Here is a 23693-nt window from a genome sequence, read left to right on the forward strand (position 1 = left end):
GTTCATCTTGACTTGGGGAAAAAAGACCGCCAATAAATGAATAAAGAAACAAATAACACATAAATAATCATAATATAATTAGTTTTGTAGAAAAATCGTGTACATACTGAGATTATGTGTGAGCATTGATTGTCACATGAGTGGAGACAGACACAAACAAAGCAACGTGGGACATAAAGGAAGTGACGTAGTAACCCGGAACACAGCGTTCACAAAAAAAAACACAGCCTGGGCTCTGTCTTGCTTTGACATTTCACCACAGCTTTTCGCTAAGGTAAATCTACCCACTGTAGATTCAGTAGATTTAGGCTCTTAGCTCAACGGCGACAGAAACCAAATTCAAAATTGCTGCAATCTGCTTTTATTAAAACAAAGAAAGAAAAAAGAGGGGACAGAAGACAAGCTAATGTTAGCTACCGAGCTAGCTATCATAGCTTCCTTGGTATATGGCGAAATGTTGAGATTTGCGTAATTTTGTTTAAATATTGTCCTCACAAGAATGTCAGCAACAGCTTTGGTCATTTTTAAATAAATAACTTTGTATTACAACATAACAAACGAAAGATTTCCTGCTAAAACGGTAGGTTGCTAATATTTACACCTACTTGTGAAACGTCTGATTTGTAATACGCCCACCACAACCACACAGGTGCTGGTTAGTTAAGCTAATTAAAATCTAGTTTTATCTTGTGATTTTTAGCTTCCACGGCCGCTTTTACTAACGCAAAGTTCGGACTCAGCGTTCAGGACTCTTAGTGTAAAGTCTTTTTCTTATAAGGTCTCTGGTCGAAAAAACAAGTTGTACGCCAGATGGCTAATTGCTGGTCATGCCTACAATGGCCCAAGTTAGCCAACTTTTAATAAATTAGTCTGCAAACCGTATGTACTCGTTACACTGAATTAGCCTGTTAAACATTGATCTAACACTTATCTCACTAAAGCCCTTTTTCCGTTTTTGTTTTTAAAACAGGATCATTGTAAAGAGAATGGCCACAGACTGGGTGGGTAGTGTTGTGTCCATAGACTGTGGAGCAACGTTGGGAGTTTATCAGGGTGAGGTGTCATCTGTTGATCGCGTCAGCCAAACCATCTCCCTGAAACATCCGTATCACAATGGAGTCAAGTGTCCTGTTCCTGAGGTCACATTCAGGTAATGCATAGAATACACCAGGGAGCTCAGAACTTTGACCAGGTTTTGTAATTCTCCTTGGTGTGTGTGTCTCTGTGTGTGTGTGTGTGTGTGTGTGTGTGTGTGTGTGTGTGTGTGTGTGTGTGTGTGTTTTTAAAGACCCTTCAGCTTCCCCTTTAGTGCATGAGTACAACTTTGAAAAAATCCTCAGTGCGTGCTACTGACATGTCACATTTTTATTTTGCTGAAATAAAAAGCATTTGGAAATTAATACAAAACTAAACAACTGTACTACCTTGCTTAATAATTCAACAGATCCCCATGTTATGTTGAACTTTGACCATGTTTTCGCAATTAAAAGTAAAGAATGATTACTGAACTGTTTGTAGTGAACTGAAGTTTGAGTTGACTGAAAAATTTTCAAATTCAAGGAATCCATGCTCACCACAGAAAACATCAGCACAAGCTGCCGCTTGCCAGTGAACCCAGAGGTGAAGGCCTGTTATGACTTCTGGTTAGACAAATCAGAAATGCGTTCTTTTTTTCCACAGTAACAGTGGACATAAATTGTTTGACAGCATCAGTTTCAACAAGCAGTATTGTGATAATGAGTTTTATAGTGGCTTCTAAAGTCAAAAAGATGTAATAGTATGAGAGAAAATCAAGTCTTTGTTTATCCAAATGTCATGAAGTCAATGGTATATAGTTATTTTTTTCCATAACTGTACCAGTATTACTTATCTCTGTGTATTTTTATTAAGTTTGGCATATAGGTCCATGTATCCATTGAAAATTTTAAACATAGTCATCCCAAACTCCATATTTTTCTATGAATGACAAACGAATTGACTGTAAGTGCTTGTTGAATGAATAGCTTTAAAATTAGGCAAAACATATTAGTTTAAAATTTTAGAACCAGTCAAGAACTCCGTTAATATCACTTTTGTGGTTTTGGATTGAAAAATATTTCCCAGCAATGTAAGGAATGGATATTTCATTATTAACGTAGTACCATTTGGATTCCAAGTAATGTCTGTGAAGGTTTTCAGTCATCCAGGTCATCGTAGTCAAAGGAGTTTGCAAAGAAAAGCGTCCAAGTAATGTTCCAAGTAATGTTCCAAGTAATGTTCCAAGTAATGTTAGTTTTGTTTTGTTTTTTGTCCCTTTTAGTGCTATGGATATCAAGGACTTGAAGTTCCTGGATATCCAGAACAAAGTCAACAAGACCAGCGCTGGGAAAGACACTGCAACAGAACCCAGCTACATATCAACAGGACGCCATGGCCAGACTAACAAAACAAATCACTCTCTTGCAATAAGCAACAGCTCTGGTTTGAGCAGCAATCCCCGTAAAGGTAGGTCATGACCTGAAAGAATTGACATTTCATCATCTAGCTGTTTATTTAATTGGTAGTTAATATAGGAATAAAGCACTTTAACACTTAAGGTCAGTACCTTATAGTCACTTGTGTAATTCACCTCAGTGTTCATGTTAACAAATATAAGCTAGTGTTTTGTTTTTTTTCCTTCCATACCGTTCTTGGGTAAGACTCAAGCAGGTGCACACAAACTTAGACTTTGGCAAAAATGCAGTACTTTAATAATTTGTTCTATGTTCTACTTATCTAATTATATTCTTATTATTTGATGCAAAGTCTAATGTTTGGAAAGTACTAACAAAATTCAAACGTATGGTGAAAATTACTAAATTCATTTATTCATTTTTAAGTATTGGTTTTTTTGAACTTGTAGGGAAGAAAAAAATCTCTGTTTTGTACCAATGAAAATGCCAAATTTATGTTTTTAAACATGTCAGAAACCTTTTTGCTATGACATGAGACAAATGCTGTACTTGTAAGCATCTGTTCATATAACATCTTGACCACTGATATGACAGATAACCAAGTGACCTTTAGACTCAACAAAGGATGTACTAATCAAACTACAGCAACTGAACACAGCTTGGAAAGCACGTGGTTATGCATTATCATACGAGAATGGTGACATATTATTTTACAGTTGTTCCAGAACAATGAGACAGTTTGACATCTTTATAAAATGGGGAAATCCCTGCGTTTTTAAAACTTCAGCTTATTGCTTACTGTGAAGCTTTATTTCCTAGTTGTCAAATCACAGAGGGCTATTGTTGCAGAGTGCAGCAATAATGTTGAGAGTTATGAAATATGTAACAGAAATTTACCACAGCAATGGCCATAGAGTTCTCTTCTAAGTAGAAAATGAATTTGATATTGTTCACTGACAATATAGGATTGGGCAATATGTGAAATTGTTGACAATCAGCAATTTCACATATTTCCCAATCACACTTTTAATTGCCTGAAAGTTGCCTCACTAAAGATGGGCAAAAGTGCAGTGTCACTCAACGTCAGAGTTTGTGTTTGTACAATCGAAATGTTCTTCACCAAATAACAAAAAGGAAGTGCAAATCATTTTTGGTTACATAAAATCTAAACTATAAAAGGATTAATAGCCTGATACTATGGCTTTTAGTTTTTAAATTCTTACTGTTTTTAACTTGTATTGTGTTTTTACTTGTACTGCTATTTATCCCTTTTATTTATTCATCTTTTTAGTTTCAAATAGCTGTACAGCACTTTATTTATAAAGCGCTTTCAAACAAAGTTATTATTATTATTATTATTATTATACACTGCATCTGTACCAAATCACAATGTCCCAATGTTATGCTGTGTTCAATGGTACTTAATGACTCCTGAAAGTCCCCATTGCCTATCTTGGATGCTTCACTGACCAGAAAAATTTGTCTTTGATACTGGAAGGGAGCTCAAAGATTTTGGTTATCACAACTAGTTTTGTATGCCACCCTGACCTAACACTAGTTTGATATACACACTTTGCTTTCACCAAACAATCAATCACAGATTTCCAGTGATTTGGAAATGTTTATCTAATACAGGGGTGGGCAACTCCAGGCCTCGAGGGCCGGTGTCCCTGCAGGTTTTAGATGTGTCCTTGAACCAACACAGCTGATTTAAATGGCTAAATTAGCTCCTCAACATGTCCTGAAGTTCTCCAGAGGCCTGGTAACGAACTAATCATGTGATTCAGGTGTGTTGACCCAAGGTGAGATCTAAAACCTGCAGGACACCGGCCCTCGAGGCCTGGAATTGCCCACCCCTGATCTAATAGAAACAAGAAACTAGCATAAAATTGCTGGTTGTAATGTAAAGCTGGGCATACACTGTGTGATTTCCTTTTTTTTTTTTTTTTTTTTTGGGGGGGCACATTTTAAGACTTTTTCACTCGTGCGACCCTTTTGGGGATCGGCCCGAGTTTCGCCTTAGCATACAAGAGATAACGAGAAGCAATTAGCACCTCATGACCAGCTCCCAATCAGCAATCGTGTGGTCACAAGAAAATCAAACCTGTTTGAAATCCTGGTTGCCCCTCGGATTGGGCCGTATAGTGTAAGAACATATATCGTGAGCTACGAACTTCTAACCCCTGCAATTCAGTCATACAGTTTGAGCAGGAGCTCAAACACGGCTAAAAAAAATCACCCATTGATCAGCTCAATGTAAAGGAGGACGCATCAGAATTTTGAACTGAGTAATAAGGATAAGTGGAAGTGAATGGCAGCATGGTGATTAGCACTGTTGAAGGTCCTGAGTTCAATTCCACCATCAGGCCGGGGTCTTTCTGTGTGGAATTTGCATGTTCTCCCGGTGTTTGCGTAGGTTCTCTCTGGATACTCCAGCTTCCTCCCACAGTCCAAAAACATGCAGTTGGTGGGGATAGGTTAATTGGATACTCTAAAATTGCACATAGGTGTGAATGTGAGTGCGAATGTTTGTCTGTGTCTATATGTTAGTTCTGTGACAGACTGGTGACCTCTCACCCTAAGACAGCTGGGATAAGCTCCAGCCCCATCACGACCCTGTAAAAGCATAAGCGGAAGTGAATGGATGATAATTGAATTTTTTAAAAAAAGCATACAGTGATTATGAGATGCAATTGCAAGGTGCCTTGACTGATTTGAAAAAAAGACTTGAAATTAGTTGGTTTGTTTGAAGTAGTGCAGCGTTACACCACTCCCAGCCAAACTGTCACGCTTGGAATGCACCCTCTATACACATCAAAGACAATCTCCTGGATTTCACATTGTCAAAATGGTGATGCGTGAACTTGAGCTTTGTTTCGGGTAAGCTCGAGAGTTGGACAGGTGGGGAGTGACTATTGTGCTGAGCAAAGAAACTCGCATGTTTTCAGTGTGCTGTGGGTTGATATGTGCCCTTAGACTGCATGTAAAGATTAACATAACCACTGCGATATTACTCACCCATCCACTTAATTTGATGGCTATTCTTGATATTTTTTGTTTTTGAGCAAGAAGTAACCATATTAATTTCCAGCTAACACTGGCAAGCCCTATCAACTCTACAGGTGCAATATACAGATGCGGATACCTGCTTATTAGTCTTAAGTAACAAACTAATAAAATACTATCATTTCAGTCACCATAACTAAAGCAACATCTTACAAGTCCCTATACCTCACAACAGGCTGCATTACTTGTCAGATCAAGATGTTTGCATACGGCTATTGTTTTTGCTGCTTCTGTCTGTATAGCTGTCAGTCAGAGCAGCCTTGCCTCCAAGATTGATAATTTTTAGCCTTAATCAAATCCAAATAAGTGAGTTACTAAAATGAACACGCACGCGCGCACACAGCATCAAATTAAAGTTGATTACGTCGATTAAGCATCATGAGGTGGGGGGTGGTTCCCTTTCCTTTTTTTTAATTAATTAATTAATTAATTAATTTTATTTTTTTGCTGGGAATTTGCAACCCTATTAGTTAGGTTGCTTACGCTTTAAAATACCAGAATAGGGAGGATGGAGTAGGTTTAAGTTTATTAGATTGATCAGTATTGCTGAACTATGAAATATTTTGGGTGCAGTGTATTTTTTGCATACATGTATAACAGAATAGCTTTAGTGTTTTTGTTTTTTGTAACTTGAGTATGAACTTATACAATATGCAGCAAGATATTAAAAAAACAGTTTTATTTATTAAAAAACACACTATATTGGATTCATATCGGTATCGGCCAATATCCAAATTTATGATATCGGTATCGGACATAAAAAAGTGGTATCGTGCCATCTCTAGTTTGACTTATCTGACTGTTTTGTTTCGCTTAATGCGCCTTATAATCCGGTGCACCTTGTGGTCCGAAAAATACGGTAAGTGGCGCTCCAATGAGATCCCCACTATCAGAATAGTGAATGCACTAGCCTTGTCCTTGACAAGATTAAATAAGGTTTTATTATGATTTCAGGCTACCAAGGGCATCTCTTGTCAAAAGAAGCTGGCGATAAAGTAGACTGACCCTATTAAAGATGGATTCTACCATCTTTATGTTGCATATTGTTAAATTGTTTTATCTTGCACAGTAGATTTTGCTATAGAGGAATATACAGGTATCTCATTTGGTATGATGGTCAGTTTGTGATCAATGCATCTCTTTGGCAGATGTTAGTTTCAGAACTAACTGATTAATTTGTTGCTGTTATTGTAACTTTAATGATAAAGTTCTGTTATGTATTTTAGAGGGTTTTTTTTTTTTTTTTAAACTCATATTGACATTTTATAAAACCAAGATCTTGGGGTATTATTGCTTTCAGTCGTAACCTTTTTTTTACACGCAAACTCTGATGCATGTTGACACTAAAGCACATATTTAGATTTTCCTGTCCGAAGTTGTGCACATTGCTGTAAAAATCAGAATGTGTTACTCAACCTTCCTGATTAGATAAAAGTTAAAACAGTATTTCCTCTAGTCAGCAGCAAATAAGGAGGAAATCTGCTTGGACAGCTCTGTGGCCTCCGCTGGAGTCATTTAAAGTCTGTTCAGTTTTACACTCAGGATCACCAAACAATGGAAGAGTCAGGGGTCAAAAAAAATTGCCAGTGTTCTCCAGTGTGATTAAACACTACGTCCTGAACATGGAAATAGAAACGTGAACAATAGAAAACTGGTCTTTTCCATGTTTCATTAAATGAATAAGTCATAGATTCAAGTCATAAGTCATAAATTGCTAATCCATTGTCAGTTCCTGTGTGCGTGTTGCTGCCTTCTCTTCAGAAACCTGAGCCTGGGACCAAACAGTGCCTCGCTATAACTCCCCACTATGATTCCCATAGCGTGCTAAACACTTGTACCAAAGTTCCTCTTTACAATACGTGTGTGACTAAAATCAATAAACATTACCCCTCCCTCTTGGTGTCTGCTCCTAAAGAGAAGGTTATGCAAAGCCAGGCTTTTGTGCTTAGTGCCCTGCTCTCTCTCTCTCTCTCTTTCTCCCTCTCCCCCCCATCTCATTTCCCTGACTTGCTTCTGGCCAGCACAGGAAACCGACACCCCCTCCCCGACAGGAAGCCATGTTGTCCCAGTGTGCTTGGAAAGCCAAAGCGATATCAATTGTGGAAGCAATGTTTACCTTTGAGTTTTTATTTTAATCTCTTGCTTTCAGGCTGGAGGCCAGGGAGCTAATGCCCAAATTGCACAGGGCCAACGTGCTGAGTGGCTTGGGCTGGGCTGGTCCTTTCACACGCAATGCCATGCTCCCAAAAAGCCCCCAGTCACAAAGACGGGAAGGCAGGGTGGGCTGTTGCACACATAAGATCACAGATTCTAGGAATTTTTTTATTTATTTTTTTTTAATATCTGTTAATGATCTCTCTTGGAGAGCACAAAGGGAATATAGAGGAGGATACATAGGGGTATAGAAGAACAGTTGATTTCATTAACCCCAAACAGATCTCATTCAACTTGTCTTTTGGAGGAGCTGCTTATATGGAGTGAAATCATATTTAAAAAATAAATAAATCCAAAACCATCCAAAAGCCAAATACGAAATGTCTTTACTGCCTCTTTGCTGCCCACTGTGTGAGACTCACATGCCTACGTGCTCCTAAATGCATATTAAAATCGGCAACCATTTATTTTTAGTTGCAAATCTAATCAAACACTTGTACTGCCCTGCGTACCACCATTGTTGCCTTCCTATTGTGTTTTCCGTGCCATCACGAACATCCTCGTTCTTTAAGTAACCTCACACACTTCCTTTAATCGGAAAATGCTGCAGTTATAATAGACTTCGAGAGTCTATTGTAAGTAAGTAAGTAGGTCATTTTATTTGACTTTGCCTTTTGATTATCAGTGTGCGTGTGCTTCACCACAATCATCAGCAGCTCTTCCATTTTTGATTGATTTTGCTCCTCACCAACAAGTTTTCATGGCACTTCTAAGCTTTGCATTTTTAAATGTATTTACTGGTGTCTGTTTAATGTGGTTTTATTTTTTAATTTTTTTTTTTTAGTCACATTTACGTCGTAGGGATTGTTTGGGGTTTTTCTTCTAATCACTGATGATAACTGATGAAACCAGATATTGAGTAGTGCATGGACCAATTTAATGAAAACCACCAAGATCTCTAAAAATAATAAAATATATTGTTTTATGAAATGCTTTCACAGTTTGAACACTGTGTTCTTACCTAAACTCACATTTCAGTTAAGAACATTCCAGGCCTCTGTAGTTGTAGCTGTTGTGGGAAGTTTGTCTAAACTCAAATCAGTAAGGTTCACTGTCTGTCTACTTGTTATTCATTAGCCTGTTTAACTTGGAGCTTTGCCAAGTTCATTCAGATTTTGATTCATAGCATGACAAAACACTTCCTTGTAAATAATGACATTGTTGGCTTGCTCTAATAAGACGCTAGCTTATATATATATATCTATATAGTTTCTTTAAAAATAAAAAATTGTGATGTAAAAAGTAATTGCATGTTTGGCCACCAATTTACTGCTGAATAGAGCTACAGCGGTGTCAAATTAGTTTTGCTGGCAAATTTGTGTCAAGCGAAGTGTACGATGACAATATGCTTCCCGGCATATTGCGTGAGAGAAGCCAGAGTACCTTAGCTGTCACACTGACAGTAGCGTGTGAGTGTGTTTCTGTGTCTCCTTGTTAGCGTGAGAGCTCTAGATGGTTGGGGTTGAAGGCCAGGTTTTTCCAGTTTGCTTTTTTTTTTTCCCTTGGTTCATTTTGTTTTGTTTTGTTTTTTTTGTTTTGTTTTGGGGTTTTTTGTTTTTTTTTTTGGTGCTTACATGTACATAAACTTTATCAAGCACCGCTCATTCAGCCATTGGACCTTTTAAGTGTTAGCAGTGTTTTGTTCTCATTGAGCTATTGTAACTATCCGTGAGACGATAAGAGTCTGCAGTAACAGCTATCCAAGATAAAAGGGCTGCAACCTCCCAGTCCGAATTTGAAACTGCTGAGTGCAGGAACTTGTGTATGGATTACACGGTTTATAACACAATGGCTTTCAATATAGTATGACAGCTCCTAGCTTCATTTAGAGATGATTAGCATATAAGTGGGGTCTGACATTTTAAATATATATATTTAAAATAATCTGTGTTTCAAGGAAAAAAGGCATGTGCCAGCTTAGAGCAGAGCCTTTGGCTCCCCGCTCTGAACCTGCAGCTGATGGGGTTTAATCCAGGGGATTCAGACTGGAAGTTCTATATGATTCATTTCTTCTTTAGATTCTAATTGACACCGTAGTAGAGATTAATTACACCATAATTCCCTGATTTTTATTGTAATATTTTGTTCAATTTGAGGTACACTAGGTGTTTGTTTTTTTTTGTTTTGTTTTTTGTTTTGTTTTTAATTTATAAATTAAGAATACTTTTAAATCTATTTTTATGCATATATCTATTTGGGTTTTTTTTGTTTTTTGTTTTTTTTTCAACAAAGCTAAGAAATGGTGACCAACTTTTTTTTTTTAAATAAAAAAACAAAACACATTGCTGTGTCATTTTATGTGTGTAAAAGACTGGCATCATTTGGCACATGCTCAGGCTTAGCTTACAAAAATGAACCTAAATGAACACACTCCTTTTGTCAGCTTGTCTTGAAAATTGACAACTGGATCTAACATGTGACACATGCCAGGACCACATTACCGCCAAATATAGTAGAGCAAATCAGATATGCGTTAAGAACATATTAAGCTCAAGGACAGTCAACATTTTCATTTTAGTTCAGTTTGTTATTGTTACCAGTTGAAAACACATCTCAGAGCACTTTGTAAGGTAATGACCTTCCAGTACAAGTGCCCGAGGTTCACATCAATGTGAACCCCTGCTCTACTCCAACTAAAAGTCTAGAATAAGTTTTATTTTTACAAACTCGGTAACAGACTGTATTATATTTTTTGGCTCTTTACAAAAAGACAATGTAAGCAGTCGGCACACTTTGCTTTGTATCATCTGATCCTCCTGTTTTCACCTTAACTATTATTCAGCTATGAACAGAGTAATGAGGGCGTGTGGCTGTAGTGGAATATTACTATGCCAGCAGGCCTAGCATCAGCAAACTATGAACCTCTTAATGGATAGTATATAAATGTATGGAAAAAGACAAGCATTGCTACTTGATTTCATTTATTTAAATGTAGTGGCGTAAGTCTATTGTTTTTCCTCCTTGAGTAAGAGTAAATGATCTGCTCAAAATGCTAACATGATATACTATTAACTTCATACAGACCACCTCTGATGATTGAGTGTAATCTTTCTTTCTTCAAATGTTTGCATGCTTGGGTAATTAAATCCATAACAAGTTTTGAATCGTTTGCAATGGCACATATACTCTTTTCCTCAGGGATCGTGAGGTCCCATTTGTGCACCTACCCCTGATAATGTTCTGATTAAATCTTTGCCAGCATTGTCCAACACCAAATCCTGTTTTATGTGAGCAATCCTCAGAGTTTGTGTTTTCCATTGTCTCCAGGTTCATCAAACAGCAGAGGGACGACACAGTCCACACCCAGGAGAAGCAATGTGAGGAATGGAGGGGCTGGAGGGCAGAGATCAAAGAATGATGAATGCTTTGGTGATGGGACTGATGAGAATCTGGACACTGACTTTGATTTTGAGGGAAACCTGGCTCTGTTCGACAAGGCTGCTGTTTTTTCCCAGATTGATGGGGCCAGTAGCAACAGCAACAAGTTACAACATCACAATACACAGGCTGAGCAGAAGACCCAGTCCTATCGCCATGATGAGAATATTCTGGAGGTGAAACCGGTCACATACAGACAGATAACTGTGCCCCAGCATGGGGGCAAGGAATACTGTACGGGTAAGAAGAAGATGCACACACAAATTTTTGGTGGCAAGGACACATTTGTGTATGACAATTTGTGGTCCAGTGTTTCAAAATATTTAACTTCATTTTAATTAAAAGTAGACAAAGTTGCAGAGAAGCCAAAGCTGCAAGTGGAGCCAGCGGTGAGTCAGTTGTACTCTGCCCTGCAAGACATCATAGTTCAGATCATTTGGCCAGACCCTTCAGGACATTAAAACAGTAGTCAAACTCTGAGTGATCCATGCTAGACTACGCTGTGAATGTTAAATAAGAAAAAAACAAAAAAGATCCTTTCTTTACACAATTATGTAGACTACACCTGAAAACTGTAGAAATCTGTTTCTTTTTAGCTGGACACCCAGCTATAATAACTAGCAATACTCCACGCAAAATTCAGGTCACTTTTAAAGAGTTGTGATTTTGCTCTCTAATTGGTCATAAAAGGACTTTGAGGTAACATCTGGAAAAAATATCAGCTTCACTCGGATGCATCTAGTCATGTTGAATGAGTAACGGGCAAATTTTATTTTTTTATTGTTTATTTAATCTCTTTCTGTGATCACACCTCACAGAAATAAATAGTGGATAAGAATGAAGTATGTAAATGCAAGGCCTTTTCTGACTGGTTTTCTATATTTGATAAAAGAACAAAATTAATCTTGCTATACACACAGTTTGACTCACCTTCATTAATACTTTGTGCATCGTGGGAACTATCCTTATTTAAGTTTATATAAGATAGTGAACATTAAATATACAGGACATTTTTAAGTGTGTCTTTAGTTTTGTTTGTTTTGGACAGAGTAGTTTTTTTCTCCCACTGTTTCAACCTTGGCTAGGTGTACACTCTGGTTATATAACAGCACTGTTTTGACAAGCACAGTTGGCGAAAGGGTTATGGCTTTTGTCAAATGGTGACATAGTCTATTTTACAATTGATATTAAATGAGCTTTTAATAGTGTCTCTTTTATTCAACACAGTGAAGGAGACAACATGCACCATTAAGTGGCGCTCACAATTGACCCAATTTCTTGATCAGAGTTCACCCTGTTGCAGGCTAGTTGGCAGTGTGTATCTATACCTGGTTACTGTTGCGATCGTAGCACAAGAGTTGGGAGTTTGCCTTGTAATCGGAAGGTTGCCGGTTCGAGCCCCGGCTTGGACAGTCTCGGTCGTTGTGTCCTTGGGCAAGAGACTTCACCCGTTGCCTACTGGTGGTGGTCAGAGGGCCCGGTGGCGCCAGTGTCCGGCAGCCTCGCCTCTGTCAGTGCGCCCCAGGGTGGCTGTGGCTACAATGTAGCTTACCATCACCAGTGTGTGTGAATGTGTGGATGACTGAATGTGTAAAGTGCTTTGGGGTCCTTAGGGACTAGTGAAGTGCTATACAAATACTCTAATATTTACCTTTTTTTTTATTTTTTATTTTTTTTTTACTGTTTGCCGTTTGATGCAACTTCTGCAACCTCTTGTAACCCTTTCTCAAACTGGCTCAATCTAGGAATATTATGTAATTGGTTAATACAGACACAAGATAGGTAATGGCTAACAGGCCCTGGAGTCAAAGGTGTGATTGTTGTCAGGTGAACAGTACTAAAGAAAATTGCTGTAGCACAAAGAGTGGCCTGTTTTAAACTTTACTGATGTGGTCTGATACGGAATTAACTGTAGAATAAATTAATCCTGCCACAGGCAGACCCTAAAATGAGGCGCTATTTTTATTTTTTTTTTAAACATACTTTTTTCTTGGTCAAAGTATGCTTCTTAGTTCTCTCTGTGGTCAAATGTAATTTGCATATTTTTCTGACCGTTGGATAGGTGTTGTACCCTGCATTGTCACATATTGTTACACCAAATGATTCAAATTTATATTGTTTCCTCAGGATGCATGGTTCTATGTAAATTTCTGAATATAAGCAAGACTAGATATTAGTACAAGGGTGACAGGTGTGTGTGTGACATTGGTGTTTTTATCCCAGATCGACAGTTTTATGTGGTGACTCAGGAGAGCTCAGTATAAGCAGCTGCCAACCATTCTGCAGATAGCTTCCAAGCAGAGCCTCCTTTCTTACTGTGCAGACAGATTTGCTTCCCAGGGCTGTCATCATAATCCCCGTCCTCTGCACTCTGTAATTAGTATGCTGCCGTACAGCCTTACATAAACAGCACCTCTGAAGCAGGAAAAAGCTGCAGTGCTCTTGACCTGGAAACTTTGCCAGTAAACAGATAAAACCACAGTGCAAGAACACAGAAAGTAAAACAAAGTGCCCAGCTGTTGGTTAGGTTGACATAACGAGCGGACATGGGGATTTAAGATTCTGTTTCTATAAGTCATTGTTGTGAAGGTTGCCGCCTCTGTAGTTTAGTTGTGCTGTTCTCTTCCCTACTGTAGTGAAACTTCAGGTCAGGCAAGCCAAATTAGAAAACATGTTGCAATGATTTAAATATGAGCTTCTTTTACTTTAACTATTCGTGCTGCATCACTTTGTTGGCATAGATAGAAGCATATTTTGAATCGTTACAACCCATTTTTAACAACTCTGACCTGGTTGTTTAGAGCAATGTATAGCATGAGCTTGAGCTCATAGGAGTTACTTGCACATATATTAACTTTGTTATTATGTGCACTAATAGTGCCTAAAAAAGGTAAAAACAATAAGGAAGACTGAGACTCAAAAATCTCTGTGGCGCTTCAATATTAAGCTGTTTGAACCACTAAATTATTAAAAGGTAATATTTCAAATTTTAATGTTAGTTTTATTTTCTTCTTGCTACCTCTGCAACTCTTAAAGTGGAGCATGAGTGAATGAAATGGGCTGCTTTCCCTCCCTACCCCAGTGCAAGCCTTAGTCACACATGGCTCGTATCCAACCAGCGCGTATTGCTTTCAGTCTTGCCGGTTTCCTTGTCATGCTTGAAGGATAACTTCCAGCTCAGTTTATTTTAGCGCTGCTGTATACTCACAGCTACCCAGTTTAGCTAGTCTGTTTTTAATACTGCACTGGAAGTGTGTGTGAATTGTATGCATATGTGAGAGCGAGAGAAAGTTGGGGCGTTTTGGTTGCAGAAACTTAAGCAGCAGAGTTAAGAAGCGCACCTGATGGGTTGGTTTAAAAGCAATTAGTGCATACTAGTGCAACACCCACTTCCTCTGAGCTTGGCACTCAAGGCAGCACTTGCATGACAAGAACCAGTTGACTTTCCTGTGCTTATCGCTCACAGGAGGATTGGCATGCTCTAGATTTCTGTTGCCCACTGAAACATATTAGCAGTCTTTGTGTGGTATCAATAAAGAATAGTGGGAGTGGAACAGGGCCGACCTAAAGATAAGCAAGAATTTCGGTCAGGCACGGCATGAGACTCTGTGTTTATATGCAATTATCTTGTGTATGAGGGTGTGCGTGTGTAGAATGTGTGTGTGTCATTGAGAGTGTTGCATGTCTGGGTGCAAAGTCGTGGGTGTATATGAGTGTGATGTGGGGTTTGTGTGTGTGTGCACGCGCTTGCATCTCTTTGTGTCAGTGTAAGTTCTGTGCACACCAGTAAGGCCACCAACTTCTCAGCTGCCAGGCCGGAGATGTGTAAGAGGCCATTAAGGACTTAACTGCCTCCCAGTAGCTTTATTTATCAAAGGGACCCTGAGCCGCACTGTTCCCCCAGCTTGACTCTTATTACCCTTATAATGTGCCACAGGCAATGGATAGCTAGGGATTAGCACACCCTCTATAAAGCTTTCCACACAATTTAGTTTGTACAGTGATTTTTAAAAAAAGAAAAACAAACTGCAGATATACATTACAGTAATTCAAGGAAATACACAAGAACAATTGTGATTGGTTACATGGTATGAAGGATGCAATTTAAAAAAAAAAAACAAACAAAGAGATTTAAGAATTTTTCTTGAAATAGGACTGCTTACGAAAAGTTGACTTGTGAAGCGAAAGCTACTTTTGTAGTAATTAAATGTGTATTAAGAGTTTGTAACAATGATTTACTTTTTTCTTAACGGTGCTCTTAAAATGATTGTTTTTGGCTCCTATAGTTAGCTAATTAAAAACAGACTTTTTTAAGAAGTCCAAAGCAAGAGTCATTAGGTTAGTCAGACCAGTCCAGTGGCTGAAGCCTCCAAAACGATTTGGAGAGTGCTTCACGCAGTTCTTAAAGGTTCCTGAAGTAGAAAGGTGGCAAATCTTACCTAAAAGTGTATAGTGCATGTATTATGTTTTTGGGTTAAATACTTTGTCTGATGGTTCATCTGGTCATGGGTAACGGTGTGTTTATAAGAAGATGAATGGACTCACTTTTTAGCCCAATCACCACCATCATCCATCTTACTTTAGCCCTCCCCAGTTTCTCACCACAAGATGTTGGGATACAGGTGCAGGTGTTCATATTTGTGTGATGTTTGCCCCCCCTTTTTTTGTCACGCGAACCCGCTGCATGTTTTGACTGAGAAGCAGCCAGTGTGGGGGGTCCAGTGCAGTGCAGTCCTGTCCCGCAGCTAAGAGCTGGGAATTGGTCAGAAACCATGTGATGGTGCGTGTGAGTTCAGGGCCTGTGGGGAATAGGCGTTATCACTCTGACTGCCTCATGTTTGCCATCTTTTCTAAAGGCTGCCAATCTTTCCTTTGTTTCCTCAGACAGCAGTGACAAACAGGAAGGGAAATGGAGAATCTTGTGATGGGAGCAAGATCAGGTCAGATAGAGGAAGAACAGCTTTTCCCCAATAGTTTACTCACAGTTAGCTGCAGCCCTAGCCCTAATCCAGTATGTCATTGATTATTCAACAGATTAATAAAGCAATTAGGTAAGAAATTCTTTTGTCTTTATGTATTTATTTATTTTATTTAGAAAGAGGGGCAATACATATTAATGAAGACTTTAACAAATGTAAATATCCCAGATTATAGCCTTGGGCTAATTTCCGTCTCCAGACCCTCTGGCAGGTTGGTGTTAAACACAAGCTAGTAAAAACATACAGAGATACTATTTACAGGTCATGTAACAAGGACAAAAACACTTTATACTAGAACAAACAATGACAGGAAGAGTCATTAGTCTCTTATTAATGAGCAATAATAAATATTAAAAACAAAAAACACAGGTCTCATTAATTTCTATTTTAAAAATTCATGTTTTAATAGTTTAACTGCATACATTTCTCAAAAATGCATGGCATATTAAAATGAAATCCAAAAATAAAAAAAATCTCACGTAAAGTAATGTCAGTTAAAAGCATGGATGTCTTTCTCGTGCTGCCCTGCAAGAAAGCTTCCTTGTATATATTTTTAAATATATAATACAGTTTTATTTATATATTATTTTTAAAATTAACTAAATCTGGAAAAGGATTTTACCTAAACATTCAAAATAAACATGTTTAACTATACCCCATGCTCGCCTTTAGACTCACCTCTCCTTTTTGCAGGTATCATAGCGATAGAACGTGGGATGGCTATCATCAGCCTTCAGCAATCTGCCTATTTTAAACATGGTGTCAGACGAAGTTCATAACAGTTCATCGTCATGTTTTAACGTCTGCAGCTTTTGCTATGTAAAGCAAACGACCGAAGCAGCTACAAGTTCACTTTTGATCATGTCAGAGCTTGTTAAGCACGTCATTTGATGAACCACACTTTTTCCTAGTAAAATTTTTATTGGTGATTACAGTAACAAGTGGAAACAAGACATGCTAGAAAAATGATTTGTTTCCACTACAGATGGCACAATACCACTTTTTTTATGTCCGGTACCGATATCATAAATTTGGACATCTGCCGATACTGAATCCGATATAGTGTATTTTTTTAAATCAATAAAACAGTTGTTTTTTTTTTTTTAAATATCTTGCTGCATTTTGTATAAGTTCATACTCAAGTTAAAAAAACAAACAAACACTAAAGCTATTCTGTTATACCTTTATGCAAAAAATACACTGCACCCAAAATATTTCATAGTTCAGCAATACTGATCAATCTAATAAACTTAAATCCTCCATCCTCCCTATTCTGGTAATTTAAAGAGTACTTAGCAGAAATATTAAACAACCTAACTAATAGGGTTGCCAACTATCAGCAAAAAAAAAAAAAAAAGGGAACCACCCCCTGCCCTCCTGCTTAATCGACATAATCAACCTTAATTTAATGCACGCATAAAAAGAATGAACAGAAATGAATTATTTTTCTACAATAATTAAATAGATTCAACATCTTTCTTCAACAGAATCACAGACTGCACAGATGGTACCTTCCCAAAGAAAAAGTACTATAGCTTACTTGGGTATATTAGACTTAATAGTTAATATATACAGTAATGGACTTCTAGACATTGTACATCAGATTAAAACTTTGGTTGTAAGATTCAGATAATTATTTATCAAAATCTAGACATTTTAAATGAGAATAAGAAAGAAAAGTATGTCTTTGTGCCCCCCTTTTCCCTGTTAATGCCCTATCGGCCCCCCTGCCTAAACTTCGCTAGACCCGCTCCTGCACAGTTACCAGCCATCAGCTACGTAGAAAAGGATCCTGGTGTAGAAAGTAATATTAAATAAATTCTAACAACAGCTTATCAAGCTTAAATATGCTGCTGTTGTTCAGCCGCTGGTTTCCTCTTTCTGGTACAAAGTGGGCCAAAAACAAACAAGGGACGGGAGTCGTGACAGAAAAGGTGATCAGCTGATCATTAATCAGTTTCACGATTGAAGTAGCAGCAGGAGAGGGAGGGAGAGAGAAGAGGCAGTTGCTCTATATATCGGTTGTTAAGCTTAACGTGGGAATGCTTTACAAACATTCAGAGATGAACTTACACACTTGCTTTACTTCTCTCTGGGATGACTTCCTCGGAGATGAAATGCTCAACCAGACCACCTACAGGTCTCGCACGCCACAGCCGCTCTATCACGTGATGCATACTGCTCCAACGTGCTAAGGTTATGAGCCAAGTTACGCCATGTCGCAAGTTTTGTGATTTGCTTTTTTGATATTTAATGGATCGGATTACATTTTTTATTTCTCTCCGATATCTGATCCTGTAATTTAGGTCAGTATCGGACCGATACGTAATATCAGATCGGTCCATCCCTAGTGGAGACTGCACTGTACTTTGAGTTCTACTTTTCTTTCTAAAGCCATTTTGATGGAGATAAATGGCTTAATGGCTTCAGTTTTATTAAATGTTTTGCTTCTAGAATGTAACTAAAACTGGTGCTGAAATGAAAACACATTAACACAGTCTCTGTCTCACATGTTTTCTTTTTGCAGACACAGGTCTGGTGGTTCCCACCGTGCCCTATGAGCTTCATAAACAACTCCTAGCAGCTGCAGAGCGCTGGGGTCTTTCTCTTGAGCGCAGGCTAGAAGCAGTCGGTGTTTGTTCCAGTCAGATGGCTCTCACATTGCTAGGTGGACCGAACAGGTAAGGAGGTACCAGTCCTAGCTTCAGTGGCACCTTAGACTTCCCAGTCTCATGGCTAGCTACTGTTAGTGGTTTGTATTATAAGAAAAGGAATGTACAACAGTGTGTAAAACATTCTTGTCTGAAAAACAAGGCTTATTGTTTTAGGAAGACACTACATTCTACATTAAGATTGAATATAGTGTCAGGAACATCCTAAAAGACCAAAGCAAACCCTGTTCGGTATTATTTACATGTACTTTTAAGTGTGGCAGAGGCTTATTTAACATCAAAGAAACACAACACAGTAGCTCATAACAAAACTGGTTTATTGCCTCAGTCCTTTCATCTACTTTGCACTGCAATCCTTGCATGAGTCAGATTTAAATCGGAAGTACAGTGCACTCAGATCAGGTTTAATTTTGTGTTGTAGTGCAAAATCACAACTATTTCAGTGAGAACCACCTTGTAAACATAGAAGACTTTATTTAAGATTTATCAAGGTTGGGATATTTTAAAAATGTAATTATAAATAAAATACTACTACTTTAGTAAAATACCATTGTCATAATTCCCATAATCAAAATTAAGAAACCTTTGGTGGGGTTCAGTTTTTCTTTTCTACAGAAATTTAATGAGTGTCCGACTTCCCACAAAATCCTTGAGATGGGGTATTGCCAGTTTGATCGCAAAGTAATTCATGTGCTTGTCATTGCCTGTGATTTTTATGGAGAAATCTTTCTTTTCTCAAATATTCATAGGCTCACACCAAAAAATGTCCACCAGAGACCCACCGTGGTCCTTCTGTGTGGTCCCCATGTTCAGGGAGCCCAAGGCATCAGCTGTGGTAGGCACTTAGCCAACCATGAAGTGGAGGTGATCTTGTTCCTGCCTAATTTTGTCAAGATGCAAGAGTCGGTCACCAGTGAGGTCAACCTCTTCAGCAAGACAAGCGGAAAGCAGGTCTCCAGCGTCAAAGGTAAAACTCCACCAGTATTAGTATTAAAGTATTTTGTATTCACACTGTAGCCTACACAGGTCTCAACAGTGTTGCTAGAAAAGTGGGGGCACGGTGTATTAACCTTGCCCAGTTGTAACTGACTATCATAGGCAAATGTTGCCCTCTAGTGGAGGTGCACCATTTAAGACACTCCTGACTCCTCTTGTGCTTGGAGCTCATACTGATATCTTGGACGTAAACTTATAAATCAAAACACTGGTTTCATCTCTGCAAGGTTTTAGTTAGTCTAAATTAATACAAGATAATCCACTCTTGGTTTATAATTATTTACTGTTGTTTTGATCAGTGTTGTCTTGAAGACAGCTGGAAGTCTTGCAGGAAGCTGAAAGCTACAAACGGCAATAAAACATTGAGTGTTTTCTATATTGTCATAAAATTATTTTTTTAAAAATATCATGATATAATTTTGAGGCTGTATAGAATGATGCCGATTTTTGGTAGTTAACACACTTTGTTTTTTGTTTTTTCTTCCAGACACACAAAGCACATAGGTTATTTATGAGTCCTTACTAAGATAATGCGACACTGCAGTTTAAAAATATTCTTGTTTTGTTGTCATAACAAATCGTGGATTACTCACTTATGCTCTGCCCAACTCTGCTCGGATCAGCTGGTTGTTGTGTTTATAGCAATCCAAACATGTTGCCAACAGCAAGCTGCAGAATGTCCTCTGGTGGATGTACTATTTGACTCATAATGTGGTAAAAGGGTGTGTCTCCTGTCTCTTAACTTTTTACATTTTCTTTTATCAGGTGTTTATAAGTACCCACATAATAAATCAATAAATACTTAATATATAGGTCGAGCTCTATAGTATACCCCTCTGGATTAAAAGCTAAATGGTGAGATGCACCAGCATCTTTTTGAAAGGGGTGATAATTTCACTCCTTGCTACAGGAATTGAAAGTGCCACATGTGTTGGCACTTTCAATTCCTGTAGTGTCTCAATGTACTGTTTGTAATGGGATCACATGCACTAATATTTTTTTTTCTGTTTTATGATTTTGCAATACAACTAAAAAACATTCTCCCTCTTTGGCTGTGTCCCAGACTTGCCCATGAGCCCAGTCGATCTCGTCATCAACTGCTTGGACTGCCATGAGAATCCACTGCTGAAAGAGCAGTCCTGGTACCAATCTGTTGCTGACTGGGCCAACAAGAACCGTGCTCCAGTCCTAAGTATTGATCCCCCAGTCAGTGAGCAGCCTCAGAGTGTGGACGCAAAGTGGACCCTCTCTTTAGGACTTCCACTGCCTTTAGCAGACAAAGACAGCAGAGTCTACCTCTGTGATATTGGCCTCCCTAAGATGGTTTACCAAGAAGTTGGAATCAACTACCACTCACCTTTTGGATGCAAATTCGTCATCCCTCTGCACTCAGTATAACAGAGTCTATACTTATTGGTGCTTGGAGTGAATGGGTCATTTGAGTGTGCAGACAAGCAACAACATGCTCCAAGCAAAACTGTGTTGCAATGTGTATGAAACATAATGATACTTTTGGAAGCATCATTGTAAAGAATAAACTGTGTGTTACGCTGTGTGTGACACCTTGTTTTGGAAGGGGAGAGGTTTCCTGTTCTTTGTGCGTTCTGATAAGGGCTCTCTGGTGATGTGAATATGTTTACAAAATGCTGACCACTGTGAGTATCTTTGACCTCTGACCTTGTGACCAGTCAAAGTAGCAAATACACAATTCCTATTTCCTTCTTTAAATTACATGTGGAGTCAGGCCCTGACTCCCAGACCTGGAGTGGCGCTCAACCTAAAGCTGACTGCCAGTCAAAACTGCCATTCATCTTCCACGGTTTAGGTCTGTGCCCATTGTATTTCCATATGTTGTATTGTTTGTTTGTTTTTTTGGGGGGTTTTTTACTGAAAAGGGTGCTCTTTGTCATATAAATTGTGTAGCATGTTCGATTGAAAATGTGATATTATACAGAATCTATATTTTTATTTTTATTTTTTTTGAACACATCTCAGGAATAACTTCTTAAAAAAGGTGGAAAAACAGAAGTTGATATTTTCGTTGACATTGTGGTAGCACTCTTTCTACACTAGTTGGTGTCTTTAGTTCGTAGTAGTTTTCTACCACTTTGATTTTCCAAGTATTACTGCTATTTATTATGGCGTTGTTGTTGTTATTACTATTTGCAGAACGTTTTCCTTTTTTGCACTTGCAGTTAAATTACCTCTCTAACTGACTTGCTCTTGGTCATCATGAAAAATTTCTGTTAAAGCTAACATTTCAGCAAAATGTTAGCTGTACGTGAACAAAAAAGTCTGTATTTTATTTTCAAAACCGAAGCTGTGCACTTTTGAAATGGAGCAATAACAGTTTTTCAAAAGCTCATAAGACTGGTTTTATGAACTTTTTTTGCATCAAACAAATGTAGTTGAAAGGTAAGGGTATAAATATGAAGGCTTTGCAGTTTTACACTTTATGTACTCAGTTAACTTGTTACATTTGTAAATAACTGTTCCTTGTTTTTTGTACTTCATCTTCGGTGTCCATACACATTTCTTTTTGTGCATTTGCTGATTTGTCATTTTTGTTAGGACATGGCAACAGGTATTTTGCCAAAAACAATAAGAAGGAATCAGGGAATTTGTTTAGAGTGAGTGAATTGCAGAAAAATAAATATTCACAATATCAAAGTGACCATTCAGGATTACAAAGGTCACAGTGACTACAGCCTCTTGTGTATTCTCACCGTTCATTGTTTTCATTGTAGCGGAGACTAAAATGTGATCATGACTGTCATCAGTTCACGTTTTAAAATATGCCTTGGATTTTTGATTGTGGAGAAGTCTCATTTTGAGGTTCATTGGTGTAAAGGGGGGAAAAGGAGAAGATTTGCAAAATAAAAATGTTGAATTCAATGCCTGTCTGCCTTTTAATTCTGACTACAAAACCCAGTGATGTTTGAACAAATGACTCTTAATTGTAGGACATTTTCTTTCGTAAATTATGCTTGTTGGACCACCAGCAAAGCATGTAAAGGTATGTTTTAAAATTCCAAACTGCAAACTCAAACTATCACCACCAGGGGGCAGCATTATTTGTTAATCTTTTCAGAAGTGTTCTATTCTTTGAACTTAGGGTATTTCTAACCCCCATTTCCTAAAGGTCACTGCTGTAAGAGTAATTACAGATTATGAATAGTTATGAATGATTTGCTAAGGTACTTTAAAAACTTACATCCACTCAGTGTATACAGTGTGACATTACACCGTTAAGTGTGAAACAAGTTCAACATCACTTGATGTGCTGGAGTTTTAGACATAGTAATTGCAGATGGTTCTTCATAAAGATTCTTGGTGACTTTATTACCATTGTAGAAGGTAATAATCCAAATTTTTAAAATTTGTTTTTAAAAAAGGTTAACCATTTTAAACAGTTTGTCAAAGTACAGTAAAGTCTCCACTAGAGATCGATATCGGAGAGAAATAAAAAATGTAATCCGATCCATTAAATATCAAAAAAGCACCTCTCAAAACTTGCGACATGGAATAACTCGGCTCATAACCTTAGGTTGGAGTAGTATGCGTCACGTGACAGAGAGGCTGTGGTCTGGTTGAGCGTTTCATCTCCGAGGAAGTTATCCCAGAGAGAAAGTGTGTAAGTTCATCTCTGAATGTTTGTAAAGCATTCCTGCATTAAGCTTAACAACCGATATATGGAGCGACTGCCTCTTCTCTCTCCCTCCCTCTCCTGCTGCTACTTCAATCGTGAAACTGATTAATGGTCAGCTGATCGCCTTTTCTGTTGCGAGTCCGTCTCTCTTGTTTGTTTATCGCCCACTTTGCGCCAGAAAGAGGAAACCAGCGGCTGAACAACAACAGCACGTTTAAGCTTGATAAGCTGTTGTTAGAATTTATTTAATATTACTTTCTACACCACGATAGTTTTCTACGTAGCTGACGGCTGCTAACTGTGCAGG

At 38.1% G+C, this 23693-nt stretch overlaps 1 protein-coding gene across 2 annotated transcripts; it reads left to right on the top strand.

The window, feature by feature from the left end:
* The first annotated feature begins 184 nt into the window (after window positions 1-184).
* On the top strand, window positions 185-22604 carry LOC102793689 (enhancer of mRNA-decapping protein 3-like). 2 transcript variants are annotated; one of them, XM_087847055.1, is made up of 8 exons: window positions 185-274; window positions 971-1150; window positions 2300-2484; window positions 10980-11029; window positions 11168-11330; window positions 18597-18750; window positions 19491-19708; window positions 20801-22604. In XM_087847055.1, the coding sequence occupies exons 2-8, from the start codon at window positions 987-989 to the stop codon at window positions 21133-21135; spliced, it is 1269 nt and encodes a 422-aa protein (XP_087703181.1). In that variant the 5' UTR covers window positions 185-274; window positions 971-986; the 3' UTR covers window positions 21136-22604. The 2 variants fall into 2 exon arrangements, with proteins under 2 accessions (XP_087703181.1, XP_006779801.1); XM_006779738.3 differs by having other exon boundaries at window positions 10980-11330.
* The last annotated feature ends 1089 nt before the right edge of the window (window positions 22605-23693 follow it).

This window comes from Neolamprologus brichardi, chromosome 1 (genome assembly GCF_056152115.1).
Source record: "Neolamprologus brichardi isolate AB-2024 chromosome 1, ASM5615211v1, whole genome shotgun sequence".
Lineage (NCBI taxonomy): Eukaryota > Metazoa > Chordata > Actinopteri > Cichliformes > Cichlidae > Neolamprologus > Neolamprologus brichardi.